At 41.4% G+C, this 22,841-nt stretch overlaps 1 protein-coding gene across 1 annotated transcript; it reads left to right on the forward strand.

Annotated features, from left to right (window-relative positions):
* Positions 1-46: 46 nt before the first annotated feature.
* On the forward strand, positions 47-22,074 carry LOC131969994 (mediator of RNA polymerase II transcription subunit 13-like). Its single transcript, XM_059331235.1, has 30 exons — positions 47-863; positions 2,308-2,542; positions 3,698-3,866; positions 6,395-6,540; positions 6,990-7,187; positions 7,693-7,887; positions 7,992-8,148; positions 8,247-8,354; positions 8,440-9,156; positions 9,267-9,483; positions 10,324-10,351; positions 10,468-10,589; positions 10,739-10,829; positions 10,921-11,111; positions 11,208-11,407; positions 12,201-13,090; positions 13,208-13,375; positions 13,517-13,740; positions 13,859-14,054; positions 14,149-14,518; positions 16,002-16,218; positions 17,687-17,878; positions 18,020-18,243; positions 18,351-18,493; positions 18,609-18,767; positions 18,863-19,045; positions 19,197-19,342; positions 19,819-19,983; positions 20,916-21,016; positions 21,121-22,074. Exons 1-30 carry the CDS (start codon positions 798-800, stop codon positions 21,251-21,253), a joined length of 6,351 nt encoding a protein of 2,116 aa, XP_059187218.1. The 5' UTR covers positions 47-797; the 3' UTR covers positions 21,254-22,074.
* Positions 22,075-22,841: the final 767 nt, after the last annotated feature.

Here is a 22,841-nt window from a genome sequence, read left to right on the forward strand (position 1 = left end):
GATGACGCCCCCATTACCACAAATTGGCCAATAGGAGTTGAGAGGCAGAGTTGTCCTCCTGGCCGCCATTAAAGAATTCAATCCATGAACTGAAATAATGGAAATCTGCAGGAGCCATGGAATCAGGCAGAGGAAAAGTAGCCGATGAGTAGTCTCGCAAATTTGGCATTTTTATCCGTTCCAAGAGTAGTTTTACTATGACGGAGCACTGGGATGGTTTTAGCGAAAAGGAGGCCGGTGTAGCTAATTGTTTTATTTAGCTTTAGCAGGCTAGCGTTGGAGCTGTGGTATGTTAGCTTTTGTGCTAGCAGACTAGCAGAGATCAGGGGGAGGGGAGAGTTCCTCTGCTTTGAAATTGTTTCAGATCAGCTAGCTGCCATTAGCATTAGCATTAGCACACCAGGGACTAAGCTTTTGGGGTGAAGTTTTTTTTTAGTTTTCGAGCTCGTATTTTTTTATTGCGCATCTAACTTTTCCGGTGTTTCATTTTTAGTCTGTTCAGGTCATGTTAACGTTGACTATTTGATGTTAAAGGTAATGTAGCAGCAGAGCTAACCAGATCAGACAATACATTTCAAATAGGATTGATGAGTCGAATAGCTTACAGTTGACGCTATCTGGCTGCCTGTTAGCTTAGCTGCCGGGCTAGTAGCGGCTAGAAGTTGTCTTGGTTGACTAGCGCTTTAACGGGGGTAATTACACCTGAACACCGCTTCAGCGAGTTAACTAGACCAGCTATTGCCCTCCGATGGTGATTGAGACAATGGACTGTAACGTTATAACAACGCAGTGAAAGGATGAGTTCGTGCTTTGTACCAAACGGGGCCAGTTTGGAGGACTGCCACTCCAATCTCTTCTGCCTGGTAAGAGACTCTCTTGCTCTCTCTCTCTGCGCTAGCTAGCGTTAGCTATCATACCGAGAGGCCAGAAAGCCATTTTGGCTAATCAGGCAACAAGCTTTGTAACGTCAGTTGCAGACTGGCGTGAAGGCATCGGGCCTGCAACTTGCAATCGTGATCTAGCTAACTTTAAACCTCCTGAAGTCCAGGAGATTTTGGCTCAAATTTGTCAACTTCCTATGCATTCATTTCTGTCTCTGTTTAGCATCGTTCAGTCTGTCCTTACATCACATGCATGGCTCCTTTTTCTCGACATTGTATTTCGACTTTATTCTCGTCATTTCCACTTTTTTTTCTCGAACTTAAACCTCTGAAGTCCAGGAGATTTTGGTTCGAATTTGTCAACTTCCTATGCATTAATTTCTGTTTCTGTTTACCATCTTTCAGTCTATCCTCACATCACATTCATGGCTCCTTTTTCTCGACACAAACTTGGCTATCAGTCAGATTTTTTATTTTATTTTAATTAACAAAGTATAAAGCTGCCATGACCCAAAATACAAACAGAAGACACATGTGTCTATGGAAATGTACCTTTTTTATTATTATTATTATTTATACACACAAAAACAGCAGAGAAAATAAATAAATAATAAAACTATAAGACAGTCTATTTGCATGTAAATTAAAAATAGGAATAGTTTTCATTATAGAAAGAAAATTCACATTTTAAAAATGGTCTAGAAACATAAATGGCACACTGTGTGAAAGCTCCTATGATTGCATTTTCAACTGGCTTTCTTAGCTTGTCTACATATGATATATAAATAAAGTTATTACTGTAAATAAAACATGTTCAGTGTATTTTCAATAAATAGATGTACTCCAGAGAGTTAATAATAGATAATGCAGAGTAAATATATAGGAGAGTTGTTCATGAAATTAGCATGGTAGTGTGTTTACACTGCAATGGTTACATAAATACCTAAATGCTTGCTACAGGATTGTAATAGGTCAAGCCTACAGACATGACAAAAACATCCTATTTTTCTTTGATTTAAGTGACACTGCCATATTAAATTATATACATATTGAAATATAGGTCACATATTTGCAGTAATGAATTAACTACAATAATCAAATCTTTAGACTGACTTGCAGCATTATGTCACTAGTTGTTATTAACTGCTGAGTAAATTACTGCATGACATCTATTTTTTCAGGCATGATTGTGGTGTCACATGTGCATAGTATTGCAAAACTTTCCAAGATGTCAGCAGGCTTAGTTTTCAACTTTTTTCATTCATACTGATTTTTTTTGTTTGACAGCAGCCTACAGCTTCTCATCAGTGTGTGTATTGGGAAATAGATACACGCTGAGTTATGCAGTTAACAACAGATGATTGGCCTAGTGCTGTGCAGCAATGTTGTGTATTCATTCTCACTTTGTGTTTTTCGTTCTCTTTAGGCCGATTTGACTGGAATAAAATGGCGGCGTTTTGTGTGGCAAGGACCCACCTCTTCACCCATCCTTTTCCCTGTGACCGAGGAGGACCCTATCTTGTGTAGTTTCAGCCGATGCCTGGCGGCAGATGTGCTGAGTGTGTGGAGAAGGCACCACACCCCTGGTCGCAGAGAGCTCTGGCTTTTCTGGTGGGGGGATGACCCCAGTTTTGCCGAGCTTATCCATAATGAGCTCTCAAGTAAGTGCATGCAATATCTTCATAATCGTCAGAATTGGTTGCACAAAAACTATATGTATAGTTACAACATTTGTATATCCACCCTTAATTCCGAGTATTCGCATACAGTGGTTTGTTTTCAGTTCTTTGGAATTGGCAACACTATGTTAAAAACAAAAATTAAACAGTGACGTGGTTGAAGTTATTCAAAGATACTTTGTAGAGCTGCAGGCATAATTGTTTCAGTTGTAGAAACTCTATTCATGTTTAAACACGTTCAGTGTTCGACGATGCCAACCATTCTAAACTGTGGCAAAGAATTCAAATGCAGTTTTAATGATACAAAGTCTAATGATGATAAGTTATGATAGCCTCACTGATTTGTGGCTAACATGGCTTTTAAAGTATCTAAAGCCTTGTGGAATCCATTGGCTCTCAGCCATGGAGGTACAGATTGTGTGGTAGCACAAGAGCAATGTCTGGTGCATCACCTGACAGTCTTGATTTTGGAGAACGGCTCGTTCCAGTTTTGTTTATCTTAATATCTATAAAACATCTCCCTTTAGGGCTGTCACACAAGCCAGTTATTCTGTCTCCTGCCTTAAGGAGGGTCAAGTGTTTCTTCTTGAAGACAGCACAGATTGGACATCACAGAGACAGAGAGCAACATTTTCACAAATCTTAAATAAACTGTAAAGACATTTGGAGCTGGAAACGTACACTTATATATTATGAAATATGGTTCTTGATAAAATCTTGTTGGCCGTAGCTGCATTAAAAATATGACTAGGCTTCAACTGCAGAACAAATGTAGAACTTATTTTCACAATAATGTTTCAGTTGGATAAACAATATGGATTACATTTCTGTCACATAAGTTATGTAAACACCTAAAGGGCAGAATTATTCAACTTTGGCTCATGTTATTTTATAATAACCAATGAGTGTTGAAATCAAATGTTTGTGTGTTCAAATGGGCCACTTCAGGTATTACTGTGCTCAGTTGTTTACTGTGGAGGGGGCGACATTTACAAACCAAACTAAGCTCCCTTATATAGGTCAAACTCATTCAACATATCACAGTTTACAATCAACATGAGGCAGTCTTTCTTTACTAGAATAGAGAGAGGTTTCTTTGTTAAAATTTCCCGTTTTAATGTATCTGCCTTGTTTCAGGTGAGGAGGATGGTGAGTGGGAGAGCGGCCTGTCCTACGAGTGTCGAACGCTTCTCTTCAAAGCCATCCACAACCTGCTGGAGCGGTGTCTCATGAACCGCGGCTTTGTTCGCATCGGCAAGTGGTTTGTTAAGCCATACCAAAAGGAGGAGAAGACCATTAATAAAAGGTATGTCCTGCTTCCTAATAGCACCCAATAGACACTGAAGATAAATGACGTGCCATAAATTGTCAAGTTAAAGCTGGGACTCATCGGGTCACAAGTTATAGCTGGAGTTGTGTTCTGCGTCAGTTGGAAATACCTGTAGCTCTACCTGTTGTATTGGTGTAAAGACACAGAATTGTCATACTCCTCAGAAATACTCTTCTCACTTACTGAAAGATTTTAATCCTGACTGATTCTACTTTTGGCATTGTTAAGCTGCCAAATTAACCTCATTTCCTACAGTTGTTTCACAATAAAATCCCTCCAGTAAAAATGAGAGGAGATTGTGCTGCCTTGATAGCCTGAAATGTTTTAATATGAACATGCTGAAAATATTAAGTTAAAACCTTTCAGAAAATCTATTTAAAAGTCAGCTGAATTCGTGAAAACATCACTATCAACAAATGCAGTGATGGTGTGGTGATAGCAGAGCAAGACATCATGAGTTGTACTTTTGCTGAAGGGCTGGACATCACCCAGTATTTGGCATTGAAGTATTTGCAGCACGTTGCATCTATAGTTATAGAGATAGATTTTCTGTGGATGGTGCCACATTTGTTGCAAAGAGGGTTTTTTTTAAAGCAGGCAAGCAACATTTTAAGCTTGTTCAAAACATGTTATAGACGGATGATAATATGTGTTGTACATATGTGTAGTGTAGTGTTGAAAGCATCATTCGGCAGATGTCTTTATCAAAGTTCTGCTTTAAACTTACCATAACAATCTCTGGCCTCTGACAGCTTTTAATTGTTAAAATTCCCATTTGGGATTCAGCTGGAGAGATGGTTCTTGCAGCTGTATTGTTTTAATTGAGTTGTTATAAGATGATAGCTGTTTAAGGGAATGAGACCATCTTCCTTTTTAAGAAAAATGTCTTGAACAAACACAAACTAGGCTTTTCCTTGAAGCAGTAACCATGGCAGTAAACTGTTGACTGTGTGTCTGCTGCTCTGATTTAACTCCTGGAGTTTTATGCACGCTGACTACACTGAGGTCAGTTATAACTTACATTAATAAAGCTGTTACATCTATGTTGCTTTCAGTGACCTACATCCTGGAATTCTCCAAAAAAATGTGGATTCTTGGAGTTGAATGCGATGTAATACTATAATAGAGTGTCAGGATAATTACAGTTTTCTAATTACATCATCAGCGTGACACATTTTCCTAATAGTTTCCCATGAAGTAGTAGGCATCCAGCATCTTGCGTAACTTCTGTTTCAGTTTCGACTTTTCTTAAGTAACAGCGCAACACTTCCAGAATGATGTTTAATGTCGTTACCTACACTCCAGCTGCAAGGTAGAACTGGGCTGCTTTGTAGAAGTACACGCTTAAGAGGAACCAGCAGCAGCACATAAATAACTGGTTCAGAGTGGGGTGCTGCACAGCTGTATTTCCTTACCTCTTGTACATAAGGGTGGTGACATAGATTTAGCGTCGCCCCGCTCTTGAATGAGGGGGCTGGTGTATCCTGGAGTTCCCTGACAAGCTAATTTCAGTGTCTGCTTTTTGGCTGTGTTGATCCAAGCTGACTTGTGTTTGATGCACAGCTCTTTGGCCCCGTTCCCTCTGGCAGCTTTGTCAATGAGAGTTTTAGCAGCTATATAACTAGAGTTGTTGGTATGGAACAAGGGGCGATTTCTTGCTCGCTGGTGTTTTAGCTGCTGTTCCTGCATAAAGATGTCTACAAGTGTGTGTGTTAAGGCAGCAGCACAGCACCTCTAACAGAAGAATCTGGCAGTCTCGCTGTCGCCTGCCCTCTCTGGCTGGTGAACAGGGCAGTCTTTGGAAAATGCTGAGTGTGCACTGTGGTTTTACAGCAACCATGTCAACAAGTACTATTTTAGTGCATTTAGCCGCCTGGCCTTCCAGAAGTAGTTAGAAATAAATATGAATATTGTTTTAACATTTCAGGACTATAATAATCTCCCATGTTTATTTTTGACTCATATTTTAGTCTGTGTGTTGCAAGATGGTTTGATAAAGGTTCAGACCGTGTGGAAGCAGCGTGTGTTTTATGCACAATCTGATCAGTGGTGTTGGCAAGCCTTTTATGTTCTCTCCACAATATGTGTGGAACCAACAGTTGTCACCTGAAAGCATGATATGGATCAAAGTGAAATATGCACGGAATTGTCATCTAAATCACCACCCTTTTTCAGTCATCTCTTACCCCTTGAGTCATTTCTTCATGATGAGTGATGGAGAGTTCACTGATGGGTTAAAGTTCCTTCTAGGGACAGGCATTGGAAATTGGCAGTCGCTGTAAATGCTGCAATACGTTAAATAATTGTGCAATTCTCTATGTATAAGATATCCCTCACTCAAATAAACATGAAATGAAACACCCTGCAGGGATTTACATTGGCTGACTGCAAAGTGAAGATTAAGTAGAGTATTTTTAACTTAATGAAGTGGTTATTCTTGAGGAAAAATCTGTCTAAAAATTACAATGCCTCTTTTTTTTTTTTATCTTTGACTCACGCTGCAGCGAGCACCTGTCTTGCGCATTCACCTTCTTCGTACACGGTGACAGCAACGTGTGCACGAGTGTGGAGATCGCTCAACACCAGCCTCTTCAGCGACTTAACGAGGAGCATCTCAGCCTCGCCCAGCAGAACTCCAGCCCCTTGCAAGGTAGGAACACACCAAATGTGAACAATGTGAACCCTCTGGCCCCACAAAGGCATGTTTAAAAAAAAAAAAAATACAAATTACACTATTCATCATAGCAAGAAACTGTAAAAACAGATATCCGCTTATTTCCAGAGGTCTTTGAAGGAATCATGTGTGATGAATGCTTCCATTTCGAAAAATAACCAGATCCAAGCTTAAAATATTATACATTTTATATTATTTAATCACTATCATCAATCAATCATCTACATTTTATCTACACTTTCATTTACATTTTTGCAAAAAATAAATTCTGACTGAAATGTAAGGCTGTTTACACAGCAGAGAGGGGAGGACTAGAGGTTGTAAAACAGTTCAATATTTATAGCATGTGAAGCTTTTTTATTTACATTTTCCATTGGGTTTATTAGTTAGCCTACTAAGTATTGTGACTCTTCTTTTCCCTCCAGTCATCTTGAGCCCGTACGGCTTGAATGGGACCCTCACCGGTCAGGCTTTTAAGATGTCAGACCACCCTACTCAGAAGCTCATAGAAGAGTGGAGGCAGTTTTATCCCATCAGCCCAAATCCCAAGGACGTCCAGGAAGACAAGATGGAGGACACAGACTGGGAGGATGACTCCCTAGCAGCTGTGGAGGTCCTTGTTGGTAAGAGTTCACTCAAGTTTAAATACGGTGTTATTGTGCTGAACTTTTTCTTAATGAATGTTGAAGGATTTAGTGATACAACATATAGCTGCAGAGCCCAGAGGGGTTTAAAACATGTAGGAAAGTCCCACTGTTAACTCCTCCAGGTATCCGTGCCTCTTTCAGTCTTCGGCTATGATTACAATGGCTGTTTGTGTTTAAAATGAATAATGGAAAGATATAAAACAATGTTTTACTACAGCAATGTCCTGTTTTAATATAAAGCACTTACTTAAATTTATTGTTCATTAATTGTGCATAATATATATGAGCATAAAGTAATGTTAAAACTCTTTGATGATGAAAACTCATGTTTAGAACATTTATTTGGCCCCTGAAAAATCTTCGAGAGAATATTTATTGAGCTGAAATGAAGATGTTGAATTATCAACTGGATGTTTATCAAATCATTCATGCATACAGTTGGAAGTTTTTAAAATAAAGACCTGTGTTTGTGTGTTTGCAGCGGGAGTAAGGATGGTGTACCCTTCCTGCCTGGTGCTTCTCCCCCTGTCGGAGCTCCCTGCTGTGGTCCCTCAGGGCTCAGTCAACACCTCAGGAAGCCTGTGTGGTGCTCAGCAGGGCCAGGCTGCTCACAGAGACCCTGCCATGTCCTCCGTCACTCTGACTCCTCCAACATCACCAGAAGAAGCTCAGACTGGTAAGATTTGGAGCGGCATACTGACCAGAATGAAACAAATTCAACAGCCTTTTTTCCTGAGAAGTGCTGCATACTAACAGTACTGCACTTTGTTTTTGTCATAGATTATCAGCCTGCCCAGAGGTGGCTCAAGTTGTCTTCTGCATCGGATGGCTACAGCTCTAACAACACTCTTCATGGGGGTAAAATCCCTCGCAGGCTGGCCAGCCAGATGGTGGAGTCTGTGTGGCAGGAGTATAACATAAACCGTACAGGGAACAAGTATGTTTAGTGTCATGTCTTCCTCAAAATTTGCATTTCTAGTCAAGGAAGATCCTCAATGCTGACTTATCAAATGTCAATCTGCCCTTGTTCAATAGGAGGAAGTTTACTACGTTGACGAACGGGACCTGTGAGGAGGAGTCGGACAAAACTGGACTATGGGATTTTGTGGAATGTACTCACAGGCCGCATTGCAACTGCTCAAGGTATGTGGAGTGGAATGCACTTACCCTAGATTTCTTTTTACATTTAAAACATAGTATTTTTAAAGCTTTTTTTCCCCCCACGCAGACATAAGAATCAGAAACAGCGCTCCAGCAGCACCTCAGGACACACGCCTTCATCAGGCCAGCCCGCCCAGCCGGCCCCCAAGCACAAGCTGGGCGAGAAGCTGGAAAAGGGGGAGAAGCAGCAGAAGAGGCCGCAGACGCCTTTTCACCACCGCAACTCTGTGAGCGAGGATCAGTCCCTGGAGCCACAGACCCAGAGGCTTTGTTTAAGATCACAGGAGGAGGGCTCGTACCCCAGCCTGCACCACGTGGACACGGTGCCCTCCAAAGCCCCTACGCTGCACACGCACGGTCCCTCCGCAGACCTCGTCGGATCGCCGCCTCCCCCTCCACTCAGCCCGCATCCCTGCGATCACGTGGAAGGTGACATGACTCCAGGTGGCATGAAGAGCTCGTCCACGCCTATTCACCAACCGTTCTACCCGCCCTCAGTGGAGCCCTGTCTGCTGCCACAGAAGGGCTCATCTGAGGAGCCTCAGCTGGAGAACATGCCTATGCCTCTGCCCTTCCCCCCAGCCTACAGCGAAACTTTGGAACCCACCATCTTCGTGGGTTCAGCCATCAACCCCAATGAGGACTCCACCCACAACCCTTGGAAGTATTTCAACCTGCCCAGGAAGAAGGCCACCAACTTCCTGACGCCCCAGCTACCTGTGGATAAAATACGAGACGATTCTGGGGGAGGCGGGGGAACAGAAAACGTAGTGTCCGTCACAGAGTAAGTGTTAAATTGCTCATCCTCAGCTGCGTAAAAACAAATGTAGCTGTTAATTTAAGCTACATGCCTGCATCTGTCTGAGCATCTCTGCACCACTTCTTTCCCCTCAGGGTGATGTCGGGCTCCATGCACCCCCTCAAGGTGTCCCAGGAGCTGGTCAAGACTTACGCCCAGCGGAGAAACAGCCATCTTGCCTCCGCCACAGTAGACGGAGAACACAGTGAGGAGCCAGACCCGTACGCCTTCGAAGAGGGAGACGAGGAGTTCAGCTTCACCGAGAAGAAGGACAAGCCAGGAGCTGAGAGAGAGGGCAACAAGAAACACAAGGTGGGTCCCTGACTAGGGTGGATATACCGAGTTATGATCCTGGTATATCAGCTATTCACAGAATAAAATCTCTGTTGAACCTGAATACTTTATTGACACTGATGAAAATTTGTTTGTTTCTTTTTAAGTATCAAAAACTGTCAAGTACCAAAAGTAAACACTGAATGCCTGTCAGGTTCATATTCTTGACTCATCATCTGATATATAATGCAAGTATTATTTTGCCAGTTTCAGACTATATTTTAGAATTTAGTGAGTAGGTTTGTTTTGACATTTCAGAAGTTTGGGCTCTTTTGTTAAACACAAAAGAAAATTATTTTGTAGAAAAGTAATGTGTTTATATTCCTCAAATTATTATAGTATTTTAAAAAGTTCCATCTTTTTGGGATCAGTGCTGAAACTTGGGTATCAAATTAAAAACCAATCGAATCTATGTTTATTTGTGTCACACAGTACAAATGGCAGTGTAATTATTTTTGTGCCAGCTCCAAAAATAATAATAATAATGATGATTAATAAAATAAAGAATAAAAATGAAGTGAAATATAATACACCAAAACCCAAGAAACAATATAATTTAGGCAATGAAACGGTGTTGAAAGATTTAAAATAGTTGCCAGCTGTGCAAGTATTCATTTATATTTCTATGTGTTTCTTGGATATGTAAATCCAAGTATGGTAATCATGCAAAAATGCTCTGTGGGCATTTTTTGTAAACAAATGTGCTAGTATAATTTTCAGAAAAAGGTTCCCCTTATACACCTACTTTTATGTAAAATAATATCAGTCTTTCTGCAACATTACAATAACTGCTGGGATTGTTTTCTTTTTCTGACCCAGGTGGACGAAGGAAGTGGAACAGCAGACGGTAAGAATGCCTTCCTTTTGTTTGTTTGCCCTCTCAGACTGACATTTAATTAAATGTAATGTTTTGAGTTTGGCATGTTATTCAAGGTCTCCTCTCCAATTTGTTTTGTGGTGCAGATGGTCAGGGTCCATCAGGCAGTAAACCTTCAGCCTCCACCAGCCTTATCCATGAGAACGACTTGGCCGTGTCCTACAGCGACCTGGATAAAATCTTCAATTCGGATGAAGATGAGCTAGCGGTAAGAGCATCAGTATGTTGAACGAAATTGCTAGTTGAGAGTTGTACAGCTTATCCTATAGTCTTTGGATAAGTTTGGGAACTGCTGCTGACGTTTGCTTGAAATGGAAGATGTACTGAATGTTTTGTTTTGTTTTTCTTTCTGCACAGCCTGGATCCAAAAGAGCAGGAGCTGGTACAGAGGACAAGTTTGGCTGTAAAGATCCGAAATCAGCCACGTCGGACCCCTTGTCTTGCATAAGTAAGAAGACTAAAGAAGAGTTAATCATTGTTCATTGTAACTTTTTTACACCAATAGTGTCAAGACAAGTGATAATGTCTTGTTTCTTTAGGCTCAGCAGACCTGCACCAGATGTTTCCCACCCCGCCCTCCCTGGAGCAGCAGGGTTACTCTCCCATGAACTCCGGGAGCAAGGACAGCCTGGAAGCAGGGACGGGCCTGTTGGACGGCAGCCAACTCAACAACCACTTCAAGATGGAGGTGGAGGAGGGATTCTGCAGCCCGAAGCCATCTGAAATAAAGGTATGACATGTCTCACACCTGGCAACTATGAAGCAAGTGGAAAATTTAGCTGCATCAGTGTTCTTCACCTTGTTACTTTTTTCCTCTCTCTTGTAGGACTTTTCCTTTGTTTACAAGCCCGAGACGTGTCAGTTGTTAATCGGCTGTTCCATGTACGCACCCCTGAAGACACTACCCAGCCAGTGTTTGTTGCCTATGAAACTGCCAGAAGACTGTGTGTACACGCCCAGCTGGACCATGGGCAAAATGGAACTGATGCCCCCAGTAACGAATGTCAACCTCCTCACCAAAGACAGGTAAGTGCGCGTGGCTTTCCAGTGTTTTGTCAGAAGTGCAGAAGAGGATCATTTGGGAATGAGCCTGCTGATGTAGTCTATTACAGATTCCCCTGATGTTAATTAACATGTTCATTGTTTTAAAAACATCATATTACCTACGACATGTTTAACTAGCTGTTTGAGTTCCCAGACAGTTGCAATTAGAAGTATCTCTTCATTAAAATCGTCGACAGAAAAAGCTTATTGTTGACCTTTTTAAAAAAAAAAAATTAAAAAAAAGTAATTTTAGTTAAGATATAAGACCACAAACAGTCTTTTGTATTGGTTAGTAGTATAATTTAGATAGGATGTTTTATGTAAATGTAATGATTTAGCCCTCTGAGCCAGGCAGCGGGTTTGAAAAAAAAATCTTTAAAAATTACCAAAAATATTCATCATAGAAAGAAACTGAAAAACAGGCACTATTGTCAGAGTATTCACTTTTGAACATCCTTTTATATTTATAGCATTTGGAGACCCATTTTATTTTATTTTTATTTCATTTAAGTTTAGAGAGCGAGAGAAGTTTAACTTGGGTTAAAGTAAAGTAGTTTGGTCTGTGAACATGTTAAAAAGTTATTGCCATGTTTAGAAAAATGTTTGTAACATGATTCTGCTTCTTCCTGTCATTTGATCTATTGTTATTGAAACTGATAGTTATGTTAACCAGCCATTATACTGAAATAAATCTCCAGATGCAGTTAAATGCTACTTTCAGAAACCATGGCATTAAATTAATTTGGATCCCTGTCTCTCTCTCTCTCTGTAACAGTAACGTCCCCAGCGTGGAGCCGGACTACAGTCAGACCTACACCCCTCAGACCCACACACCCTTCATGTCCAGCAGTGCCCCGCCAAGCAACAGCGGCACAGGCATCCTGCCCTCCCCAGCCACGCCACGGTTCTCCGTGCCCACGCCTCGCACACCACGCACTCCACGAACTCCCCGCGGCCCGTCGAGCGTCCAGGGCTCACTCAAATATGACAACTCTGACCTTTACTCTCCCGCCTCCACTGCCTCCACCTGCCGACCGCTCAGCTCCGTTGAGCCGGCCACCGTACCTTCCATCCCCGAGGCTCACAGCCTCTATGTCACCCTCATCCTCTCCGAGTCAGTCATGAACCTCTTCAAGGACTGCAACTTTGATAGTTGCTGCGTTTGCGTCTGCAACATGAACATCAGAGGAGCAGATGTAGGCGTGTACCTCAAGGACAATGGCGAGGCCCAGTACCCCTGCACTTGTGGCTTTAGCGCCGTCACCAACCGGCGCTTTGGCCAATCGGCAGGGCTGTTTCTGGAGGACGAGCTGGACGTGGTGGTACGGGGCTCGGACTCTAGTCGGGACACCGAGCGGTGTTTCGAAGAGCTGCGAGCTTCAACGGCGCACAAGGCTGGCAGCCTGACGGAGAAACCTCCAGATGAGCTAATCCTACTGCTGCAGGACCAGTGCACCAACCCTTTTGCCCCGATGGCAGGCGTGGAGTACCCCAAGCAGAGCTCAGCCCCCAGTTCATTTCTGAGGGTGGAAGAGAGAGACTGTTATAATGACTGTTACATGGCTTTGGAGCACGGCAGGCAGTTCATGGACAATATGTCAGGAGGCAAAGTAGATGAAACACTAGTGAAAAGCACCTGTCTCCATCAGTGGCCAAAATGCAAATGTATGTATTTTTGTACCATTTCTTTTTACTCCAAGCTTTTTCCTCTTTTATTTTATTCTTAGCCTCTGAAGTTGTTAAGTTAAGACTTTTCTTTCTCTTTGTTTTTCCTTTATGTAGCAGCAGACATGAGCAAACTATTCTCTCAGGACGTCCTGCGGGTGTTGTTGTCCCTCCAGCCTGTGCTGCAGGACACCATTCAGAAGAAGAGGAGTGTTCGCTCCTGGGGCGTTCAGGGACCGCTCACTTGGCAGCAGTTCCACAAGATGGCTGGGAGGGGATCATATGGTAGTTTGAAACTGTTTTTTTTTTTTTTTTTTTTTTACCTAATCAGTGTTATCTGATAAATAACTGACAAATGTAGATATTTATTTCAGATTATTGTGGTTGTTAAAAGAAAGATGAACATTTGTCTTCTTTCCAATACAGGTACAGATGAGTCTCCCGAGCCTCTGCCCATCCCCACTTTTCTGGTCGGTTATGAGTATGATTTTGTGGTGCTGTCTCCTTTTGGGTTGCCCTACTGGGAAAAGCTTCTTCTGGATCCTTTTGGTTCCCAGAGAGATGTGGGATATGTTGTCATCTGCCCAGAAAACGAAGCCCTGCTCCGCGGAGCAAAGACCTTCTTCAAAGATCTAAGTGCTATGTATGAGGTACGCACCTGGCAGGAAGATACTTATCAGTCATGTAAAGACATGCCCACAAAAACAGCTTTATTTTCTTGCGGAGTGATTCACACAGTTTCATTTTTCACTCCCTTTTTGTCGACAGGCATGCCAGCTTGGGCAACACAGGCCCATCTGTAAGAATCACCCAGAGGGCGTATTGAAGGTCGGCACCACAGAAGGCAGGAGCATGACAGAGCAGCCCCTTAGTGACTGGTTCCTCAAGATGGCTGCCAGAGAGGGAAACAATGACGCCTTTAATAAGCTCAAACTCTTTGCTCAAGTGTGCCGCTATGATCTAGGTAACATCTTCACTCTTAAAACTCAAATTTAGAAAAGTCGTCATTTGTAAATATGATAACTAATCATTTGCTTTTACCTCATCAATTCTTTTAGCTCCATACCTGTCAGAGCAATCTTTGGATGGTTCCCTATTGTCCCAGCGCAGTCCTTCTGTGGCCTCCTCCTCCTCCCAGACCTCCAGCTCTTCCAGCGCCTCCTCAGGACCCCAGAGCACCAACACTACCAGCTCCAGCACCAGCTCTGCCCAGGTCAACAGCACCCCTCCCTCCTCCTCCTCAGGCTCCCAGACTATCGGGGGAATGGCCTCGGCCAAGCCAAGCTCTTACTCGCCGTTTGGGACGGCAGGCTTGCAGAGCAGCACGTCACAGAATGGACCCCAGTCAAACCCACAGGGTGCAGGGGGGCTGGCAGAAAACGGACCCTCTGCCAACCAGCCTCAGGGGCCCACTGAGGCGCCAGAGAGGTAGGTTACCACAATAAGTCAATTAATCATCCAGACGGAGAGATTACTTTTTTTGTTGCTGTTTTTTTTTTTTTACCACCCCCGGCATGTTTGGTTGTTACTTGGTTCCATGTTTAGTTAATACTTCTTACTGACAAAGGCATGTCTAGTTTATTTTATGGATATGCATTGATTTCACTCATGACATTTTTAATATCTCTGTAAATAAGCACTTCACCATTAGTCATTTTGTGACAATGCAGTAGGACCAAAGCTATCCAGACCGTGCACCGTAAACTGTAGTATGAGTTGTATAGAAGTCAATGAGAAAATGACTCTACTTGAGTTATTACCTCAGTAAACATTTCCCTAGTGAGTTTTATGGTTTCAGTCACTAGTTTCAAGTCTGTCAATACAGTATGATGTTCATTTTGTACATTTTGGTCACATATAGAGTTAAACAGATGATAAAGCATGGTATGTTAAGCACATTATTGTGACTACAGCAACCTGCCAATCATAATTGACACAATGCAATGGATATACTTTGATACATCTCTATTTAAATACCCATGAGGTGGTTATTGGTATGTACCTTGAAGTATCAAAGCTAACAAGGAGCTGGGTGCTGACGGGGTGACGGTATATGCAGGCTTGCATTGACTGTTAGATCCACTCTCTCATCTAAATATTGCTCTTTCTTCAATGTGTGATGTCACAGTGGTAACATCCACTTCTTTGATACAGTCATTGGCATGCTTGTACAATGGACTCATAATGTTAAAGATAAAAAGCTGACTCACTTTTTCTTATTTTAAGCCGTGACAGACACTGTAGTCTGCTGCTGTCTGACAGAGAACAGGCACATGTCACATGTGTAGAGACAGGACATGACGTGTCGTAGCCAATCATTGCATGTTGCTGTCAGAGCAACCGCTGAGTTGTGGTAATGCTGTGAGACAGCGGAAAGTATGCAAATGATGACCTTTTTCAAAACAAAGAAGATTTTTGAATATATGGATTTGAATGAGAATTGTGGCTTATCTGTAGTTGTTTAAAATCATCTCAATTAACTTATTTTTGTTTGTGTTCATTTGATGTTTTGATAATTGTTCACAGCAAGTTGGCCTCTTAACAACCCATTTCTTTATAAAATAATCTATAAAAAATATAACAATATCAGTTAGATTACTTTAAACTACAAGAACAAACATAAACATAGTAAAGTTCCTTGCTTTCATAGTTTCTAAAAGGACTTTACAATTAAACCTACTCAAACATTTGCTAAATGTTTCCTTTCACATGGCAACTGAGAAGTTGGGGAACTCCATTTTTGCACAGTTCTTCTGTACTGAATACTACATCCTGTTATTAAACTGTTCACTATGCAAAATACAACATATACTGTGTATTCATGCACAAGTGACATTAGAAAAACAAACACGTTTTAGTTTAGTTTTTTAAAATCATTTATTCATTATGTGTGGGTTTTTTTAATCAACAGCACAATGGAGAGAGACAAAGTGGGGAAGCCAACAGATGGAGAATCCCACGCTGTGTCTTACCCGCCTGCCATCGTGGTGTATATCGTCGACCCCTTTAGCTACGAAGACGCCGACAGAGAGGTCCACTCCAGCGCCTACACACTGGGCCTACTGCGCTGCTACATGGAGATGCTTCAGTTCCTGCCTGCTTACATCAGAAACGCCGTCTCCGTACAGGTACAGTCTAACATTAACGTCTCAGATTATAACATAAAGCATAAAACACTGAGTGTGTTTAACATTGTGATGTTATATCACTAGATGGACACATTAAGATCTCACACTTGGTTTTTTCGCCCACAAGCTTTGATTGACTTCATCCTTAGTTTGAACTAATTTGCTTCTGTTTGCCAGTTTAGTCAAAACAGAGCAGGTTACCAGCAGGCACAAAGGGAGGTGAGAAGGACTTGGGGACTCATTAGCAAACACTAATTGAGGTGTTAACCAGCACACCTGTGATGTAGTGACACATGATTGCATCAACATGCCAGAGGGGATTTCGAAGCATAAGAGGTGTGAAAGTGCTAATGGTTTCAGCATCCGCCTTTAGCACAGCAGTGAAGGATCTGCTTAATATGCTCCCCACTTAAAGTCAATGTATATTGTATTCATTAGCATTAACCCTCTGAACCCCATGCAGTTTCTAAGTGTATCTAATCTGTATATACAACACCCTTCAAAGTGCTGACATGTGTCAGGAATGTAGGAAAAAAAGTTCGGTCTCCACATGCTGGATATATTCATTTGCATTTTTACAACTTCTCTTGCCCTCTCCCCTCTGCTCTGTGTAAACAGCTGACTGCAAAATCAATCATGCTTCACAGTGTCACTGAGAAGTGCAGAATGTATTGTTTTTAAAAGGATCTCGTTATTCCAAATGTTTATTGATAAAAATGTTGCTTTTTCTAATGGAAACATCTCCTAGCCTATTATGATAATCTACTCAAGAACTGTCGTAAAAATTCAAACTGATGATGCCTGTTTTTAAAGTTTTTCTATGATAAAAGGTGTATTTTTTTTTTTTTTTTTTGAGGTTTTGTAAAAGAAAACAAACATTGGAGTTCAGAGGGTTAAGTGAATTGAATACTTGTATATTTGATTTCACCAAAACAGTAGGACTTGCGTAAAATGCATTTAATATTATTCTTTCATCACAACATGCATACATGCTCAAATTATGACAGTATTTGACCTGAAAGAGGTGGTTGTTTAACAGATGTCTCATTTGATGTTTTTTTTGTTTTGTTTGTTTTACATTAATGTAAGCCCCTAATGGTTGCTTTTTTTACAGGCTAATACTGTCGTAACCACAACATAACTGAACTATTTGATCTTGGATTTGTTTTAGCACATGAGACATCAGACATCAGTGTAGACATTGAGCTAAAATGGACATATATTACTTATGATGTAGGTAAACACAACACTTACAGTAGCTAGACTATGTAGCTTGAGAAGGGGGCAATGACAGAAGAATGAACGTTGTGAAATTTTTTCTTATAGTTGTAGTGGTTGTGAATTCATTTTATAAACATAATTTCTAAGCCCTGTCTTTTTATATTTGACCATACGAATAAACGAACAAATAAGCACATGTGTTATCACAACCTTGTCTTCAATACCACTGTTGTTGTTTTTTTGCCAGATTGTTCCCTGCCAGTATCTGCTGCAGCCAGTGCGCACTGGGGAGCGTCACCTCTACGGCCAGCACCTCAAGTCGCTGGCCTTCTCTGTGTTCACTCAGTGTCGCCGGCCTCTGCCCAACTCCACCAACTTCAAGGCTCTGACCGGCTTTGGCCCTGGTCTTGCCATCGACATGGCACTCAAGAACCCAGAGGTAACTGCCACCCTGGCCGCATATCTGAAACTGGTGTGGCTTCTGGTAAAGGAAGTCCGCCAACACAGAGTCTGGCTTTGTGTTGTGGTTTTTGTCCTCTGTTGTTTCCCTTTTAAACGAACACATTTTCCTTCTGTGCAGAGGCCCGAGTGTCTGCGCCTGTATACGCCGCCCTTCATTTTGGCTCCGGTGAAAGACAAGCAGACTGAGCTCGGGGAGACGTTTGGCGAGGCCTCACAGAAGTACAACGTCCTGTTTGTGGGCTACTGCCTGTCTCATGACCAGCGCTGGCTGCTGGCCTCCTGCACCGACCAACACGGAGAACTGCTGGAGACCTGCATCATTAGTATTGATGTACCCAATAGGTACGTGCACTCATGAATAGAAATTAAAGCATGCATCAGTCCCATATGCTAGTTTTCGTTATTGGTAAGACTGTCCGTATCTAAAATATGTGTTGTGTCTGTTGCAGGGCCCGAAGGAAAAAGGGCTCAGCCAGGCGAGTGGGTTTGCAGAAGCTGTGGGAGTGGTGTCTCGGCCTGGTGCAGGTGACATCGCTACCATGGAGGGTGGTCATTGGGCGACTTGGTAGAATGGGCCACGGCGAGCTAAGAGGTACATACACACACACACACACACACACACACACGGCTGCAGTGTTTGTAGAATATGCATCGTATTTAGGTAAATGAACACACACTAATGGTCTCTGATGTCGTCCCTGTTCCAGATTGGAGTATTCTGCTGAGCAGGAGGAACTTGCAGTCTCTCAGTAAACGTCTGAAGGAGACCTGTAGGATGTGTGGCATCTCTGCTGCTGACACTCCCAGCATCCTTAGCGCCTGTCTGGTTGCTATGGAGCCCCAGGGTTCCTTTGTCATCATGCCAGGTAGAAAAAGAGAGTATTGTGGTTATTTAGACCATATTTGCAACCCAGTTTAGTTTGCAAGATCTCACGCCTAAATCTGTTTCTTGTCTCTGCAGATTCTGTGTCGACAGGTTCAGTGTTTGGTCGCAGCACCACACTCAACATGCAGACATCGCAGCTGAGCACACCTCAGGACACATCCTGCACACACATCCTGGTGTTCCCCACCTCAGCCATGGTGCAGGTCAACACTAACACTGCAGAGCCCATTGACATCAACTTCAATCCCATAAATCCTGGTACGTTCTGCAGCTGACAAGGCCTGAAAATAAATCCAGCACTTCAAAGTCTTCTTGCTTTTTATCATTATACAGAGATGCTGAAGTTATGCATCTGCTGAAGCTGAGCCACAGACAAACCCTGAGCTCTGTGCATGTTTTCTCTTTGCAGATGGATCTGATGGAATGGGCCTTTTTGACCTTTTCGACAACGACATGGTGGATCCAGATCTCATCAACATCCTGCCCAACTCCCCCACAACGTCGCCTGTTCACTCTCCTGGCTCCCACTACCACCAGGGGGGAGAGGGAAGCAAGGTATAACTCAATGACAAAACAAAAGTCCATTTTAAATGTAGATAATTGACATTTACAGTTGTCATTAGTTTTTTACTGTTTGTTTTTTCCTTCAAATTACAGCTTACAATTTGGTGTCCAAAATGTGTGATTGGCTTTTATTTTCATTTTAGCAAATAAGACAAAGCATTTTCAATGTTGTTACATTTAGCACATGAATCTTACATTTTGCTGCTTGGTGAGTTCTGAAGTTTAAATTCAAATAATGAGGTAACTACTCCTGGCAAAAAGAATAAAATAACTACTATTTTTGCCCTGAACTCACAACATCATACAGTGACTAACAGTTGTAGGAAGTCAAGTCAGCCCATTCGTGGTGCCATAAACTGGATATTAAAACATAAAATAGACTAAATGGCTGCAATTAAAATCCCAAACTCTTATTGCAGAAAACAAATCTTGTTCGTATCATTAATTTTATCCATGTTGTCTCGCAGGGCCAGAGTGCCGACCGTATGGAGTCCCATGAGGAGGCTCTGAACATCCTGCAGCAGCCGATGGCTCTGGGCTACTTCATCTCCACTGCCAAGGCTGGACCACTGCCTGACTGGTTCTGGTCGGCCTGCCCTCAAGCCCAGAACCAGTGCCCACTCTTCCTTAAGGTACATTAGCACAGGAAACTTTGGAGCCAGTCACATTCAGCAGGGCTCCTGTGGGTGCTTTAATATAAGGGTTTAAAAGGGCTTGGATTTTTTTAACAATGTGCTTTAATCTCCTTGAACTTTGTCATTTGTGACATATTTTGAAACCTGAATCTTTATTGTCAGTATTGTAGAATGCTGTCAGAAAAATAGTTGTTGGTTACAGCACAGCTGTGAGTGCTGGGGAAGCTTGAACAGTGCTTGAATTTGACTTTTGAAAAGTTGTAGGAACCCTGGTTCATGTAGGACTACAACTAATGCTTATTTTTATATCCTAGATTCCTTGGCTAATTATTTGTCTTTTTTTGTAAAATGGGTACAGGTGCATCTCAATAAATTAGAATAGCATAGACAAGTGTATTTATGTCAGTTATTCAATTCAAAAAGTGGATAAACACATTATATAGATCCATTACGCACACACAAGAAACATTTCATGTCTTAATTTGTTGAATATCTTTAATTATAATGATCATGGCTTACATTTAATTAAGACCTAAAATTCAGTCTCAAAAAAATTGAATATTACAAAAGACCAATTTTAAAAAGTATGTTTAATATGGAAATGTTGACCTCCGAAAAGTATTTCCATCTATATGCACTCAATACTTGGTTGGGGCTATTTGACTTGAATTACTGGAAATTTACTTTTCCATGGTATTTTAATGTACTGAGATGCATCTGTATGCTGAGTAATGCCTGTTAAATTTTACTAAAGCCAAATGTCAAAAACTTAAAGATATTTTCACTCAACAATGAGGAACCAGATAATCCTTGGTGTTTTTGCCTGACAAGTGCTTATTAAATGCTTTATTAAATCATTTAAATGCTGTCTGTATCCCTAACCACAAATTAAGACTTGGATTTTCATCTTTCTTTCTTTTTCCCACCAGGCCTCTCTGCACCTGCACGTGTCTTCTGTCCAATCAGACGAGCTTCTGCACAGTAAGCACTCCCACCCCCTGGACTCCAACCACACCTCTGATGTGCTCAGGTAAGCTGCTCTGACCAGAAGAGCCTGCACACTTTAAGAACTTAATGTTAAAATAGAACAATGATACGAGACGTGCATTAACATTGCCACCTTCTACATGACAGATTTGTTCTAGAGCAATACAACGCCCTCTCCTGGCTGACGTGCGACCCTGCGACCCAGGACCGACGCTCCTGTCTGCCCGTTCACTTCGTGGTGCTCACCCAGATGTACAACTTTATCATGAACATGCTCTGAACTCTAACGGGATCAAACTGCGGAGATTTGATTGGATGGCTCGCTCAGTCGAATCGTGGATTTCCTGCTACAAAGGATCCTCGACACTCAAAGGACCTCACACTCCATCAGGGCAAATGTGGAGGAAGGCCCCCCTCCTCTTCTTCCTCCCCGTCGGTTTATCTCACACAACACTGACTGCCTGACTGCAAGTTTCCAAACAATCAATCAATCAGATGCCAAGAATCCATTTTAGCATTTTGGAAGATCAAGGGACGTTTCATAAAGGAGAATAAATTGTCTTTTTAATGACTGTAGATTGCAATCTATGAAATTTTATCTTAATGAAATGCCTGCATATATTATTTATTGTAAGTTTTTAAATGTGGAATTTTTAATGCTTAATATCTTTTATATATTACAAATCCTAGAGGGTGTGTACATCTCACTGTAAAGGAATTGGTTTAAAAAGTGTAATTTTCTCAATTACAACACGGAAAAACCTGTTCAAGTGAATTTGCTGTAGATTGCTTTTAGAATATTATTTTTTCAAAGGGTACAGACCTTTTTATTGCCATGCTGTAAAAATGAAGTAAAAGCTGGCCTGGGCATTTGTGTCCCACCCAATGAGTGGATGAGACTTACCTCTCTGTCTGCTTTGGCTCCAGAGTCTCTCGCACAGTAACTCAATGAGCTCTGAAGAGGAATTAAAAGGTACATTGTCAGATTATATATTTTATATAACAGATTTAGGTAATTGTGTGTGTATATGTGTACATATAATTGTGTGCCGCTACTGATGGTGCAGCTTCTGTTTTAGGAATAAAGTGCGTCTACCTTAACCTCTTTGTTCTTGTTGGCTTGATTTTGACATGTTTGAACAGTTTGGGTACGTAAATATTTCTAAAAAAAAAAAACTAAAAAAAAACGGACACTAAGCAACTTACGTTTACTATAAAATGCTAATGATTTTATTATAGTCTGTTGATACATATTAGTTGTATATTTTGTTCATAAATGACAGAAAACACCATATTATGGGATGTCTAATACAACAAAAAACAACATACAAATGTCACAGAAAATGTTAAAATATAGTATGCTATGTGTAGGTCATAACCTCTTTCATTACAACTTATTGTACAGGCAAAAAACTTGATTTGAATGAGTCGAACTGTTAAGCCAGAACTGGTTCAGTAAACTCTGGGTGATTCTGTCTCAGCACCAGCTTATGCAGAAAGAAAGCTATATTCACATTTGATACAGATACAGGATTATTATAAAGGCAATATTATAAAGGCTGCTTGCGCATATATGATAACCATATATATTTTCAGTTTGTGACCAAGATATATATATCTCCTTTATTTAACCAGGTAAAAGTCTTGTTGAGATTAAAAAAATATCTTTTACTAGAGAGTCCTGGCCAAGAAAGCAGACACGTTACAACATTTAAACACAGTTAACATAAACAATTAAATACAAATACAGCCATTACAACATCAGTGAAAGAGCCTCAAGTAGAGACTCACGTGGAGCAGTCACACTGACCAAGGGAAATTATATCTTTATGCTTTAGAATCGATTTAAATTCACCGATTGTGATCAA

This window comes from Centropristis striata, chromosome 4 (genome assembly GCF_030273125.1).
Source record: "Centropristis striata isolate RG_2023a ecotype Rhode Island chromosome 4, C.striata_1.0, whole genome shotgun sequence".
Lineage (NCBI taxonomy): Eukaryota > Metazoa > Chordata > Actinopteri > Perciformes > Serranidae > Centropristis > Centropristis striata.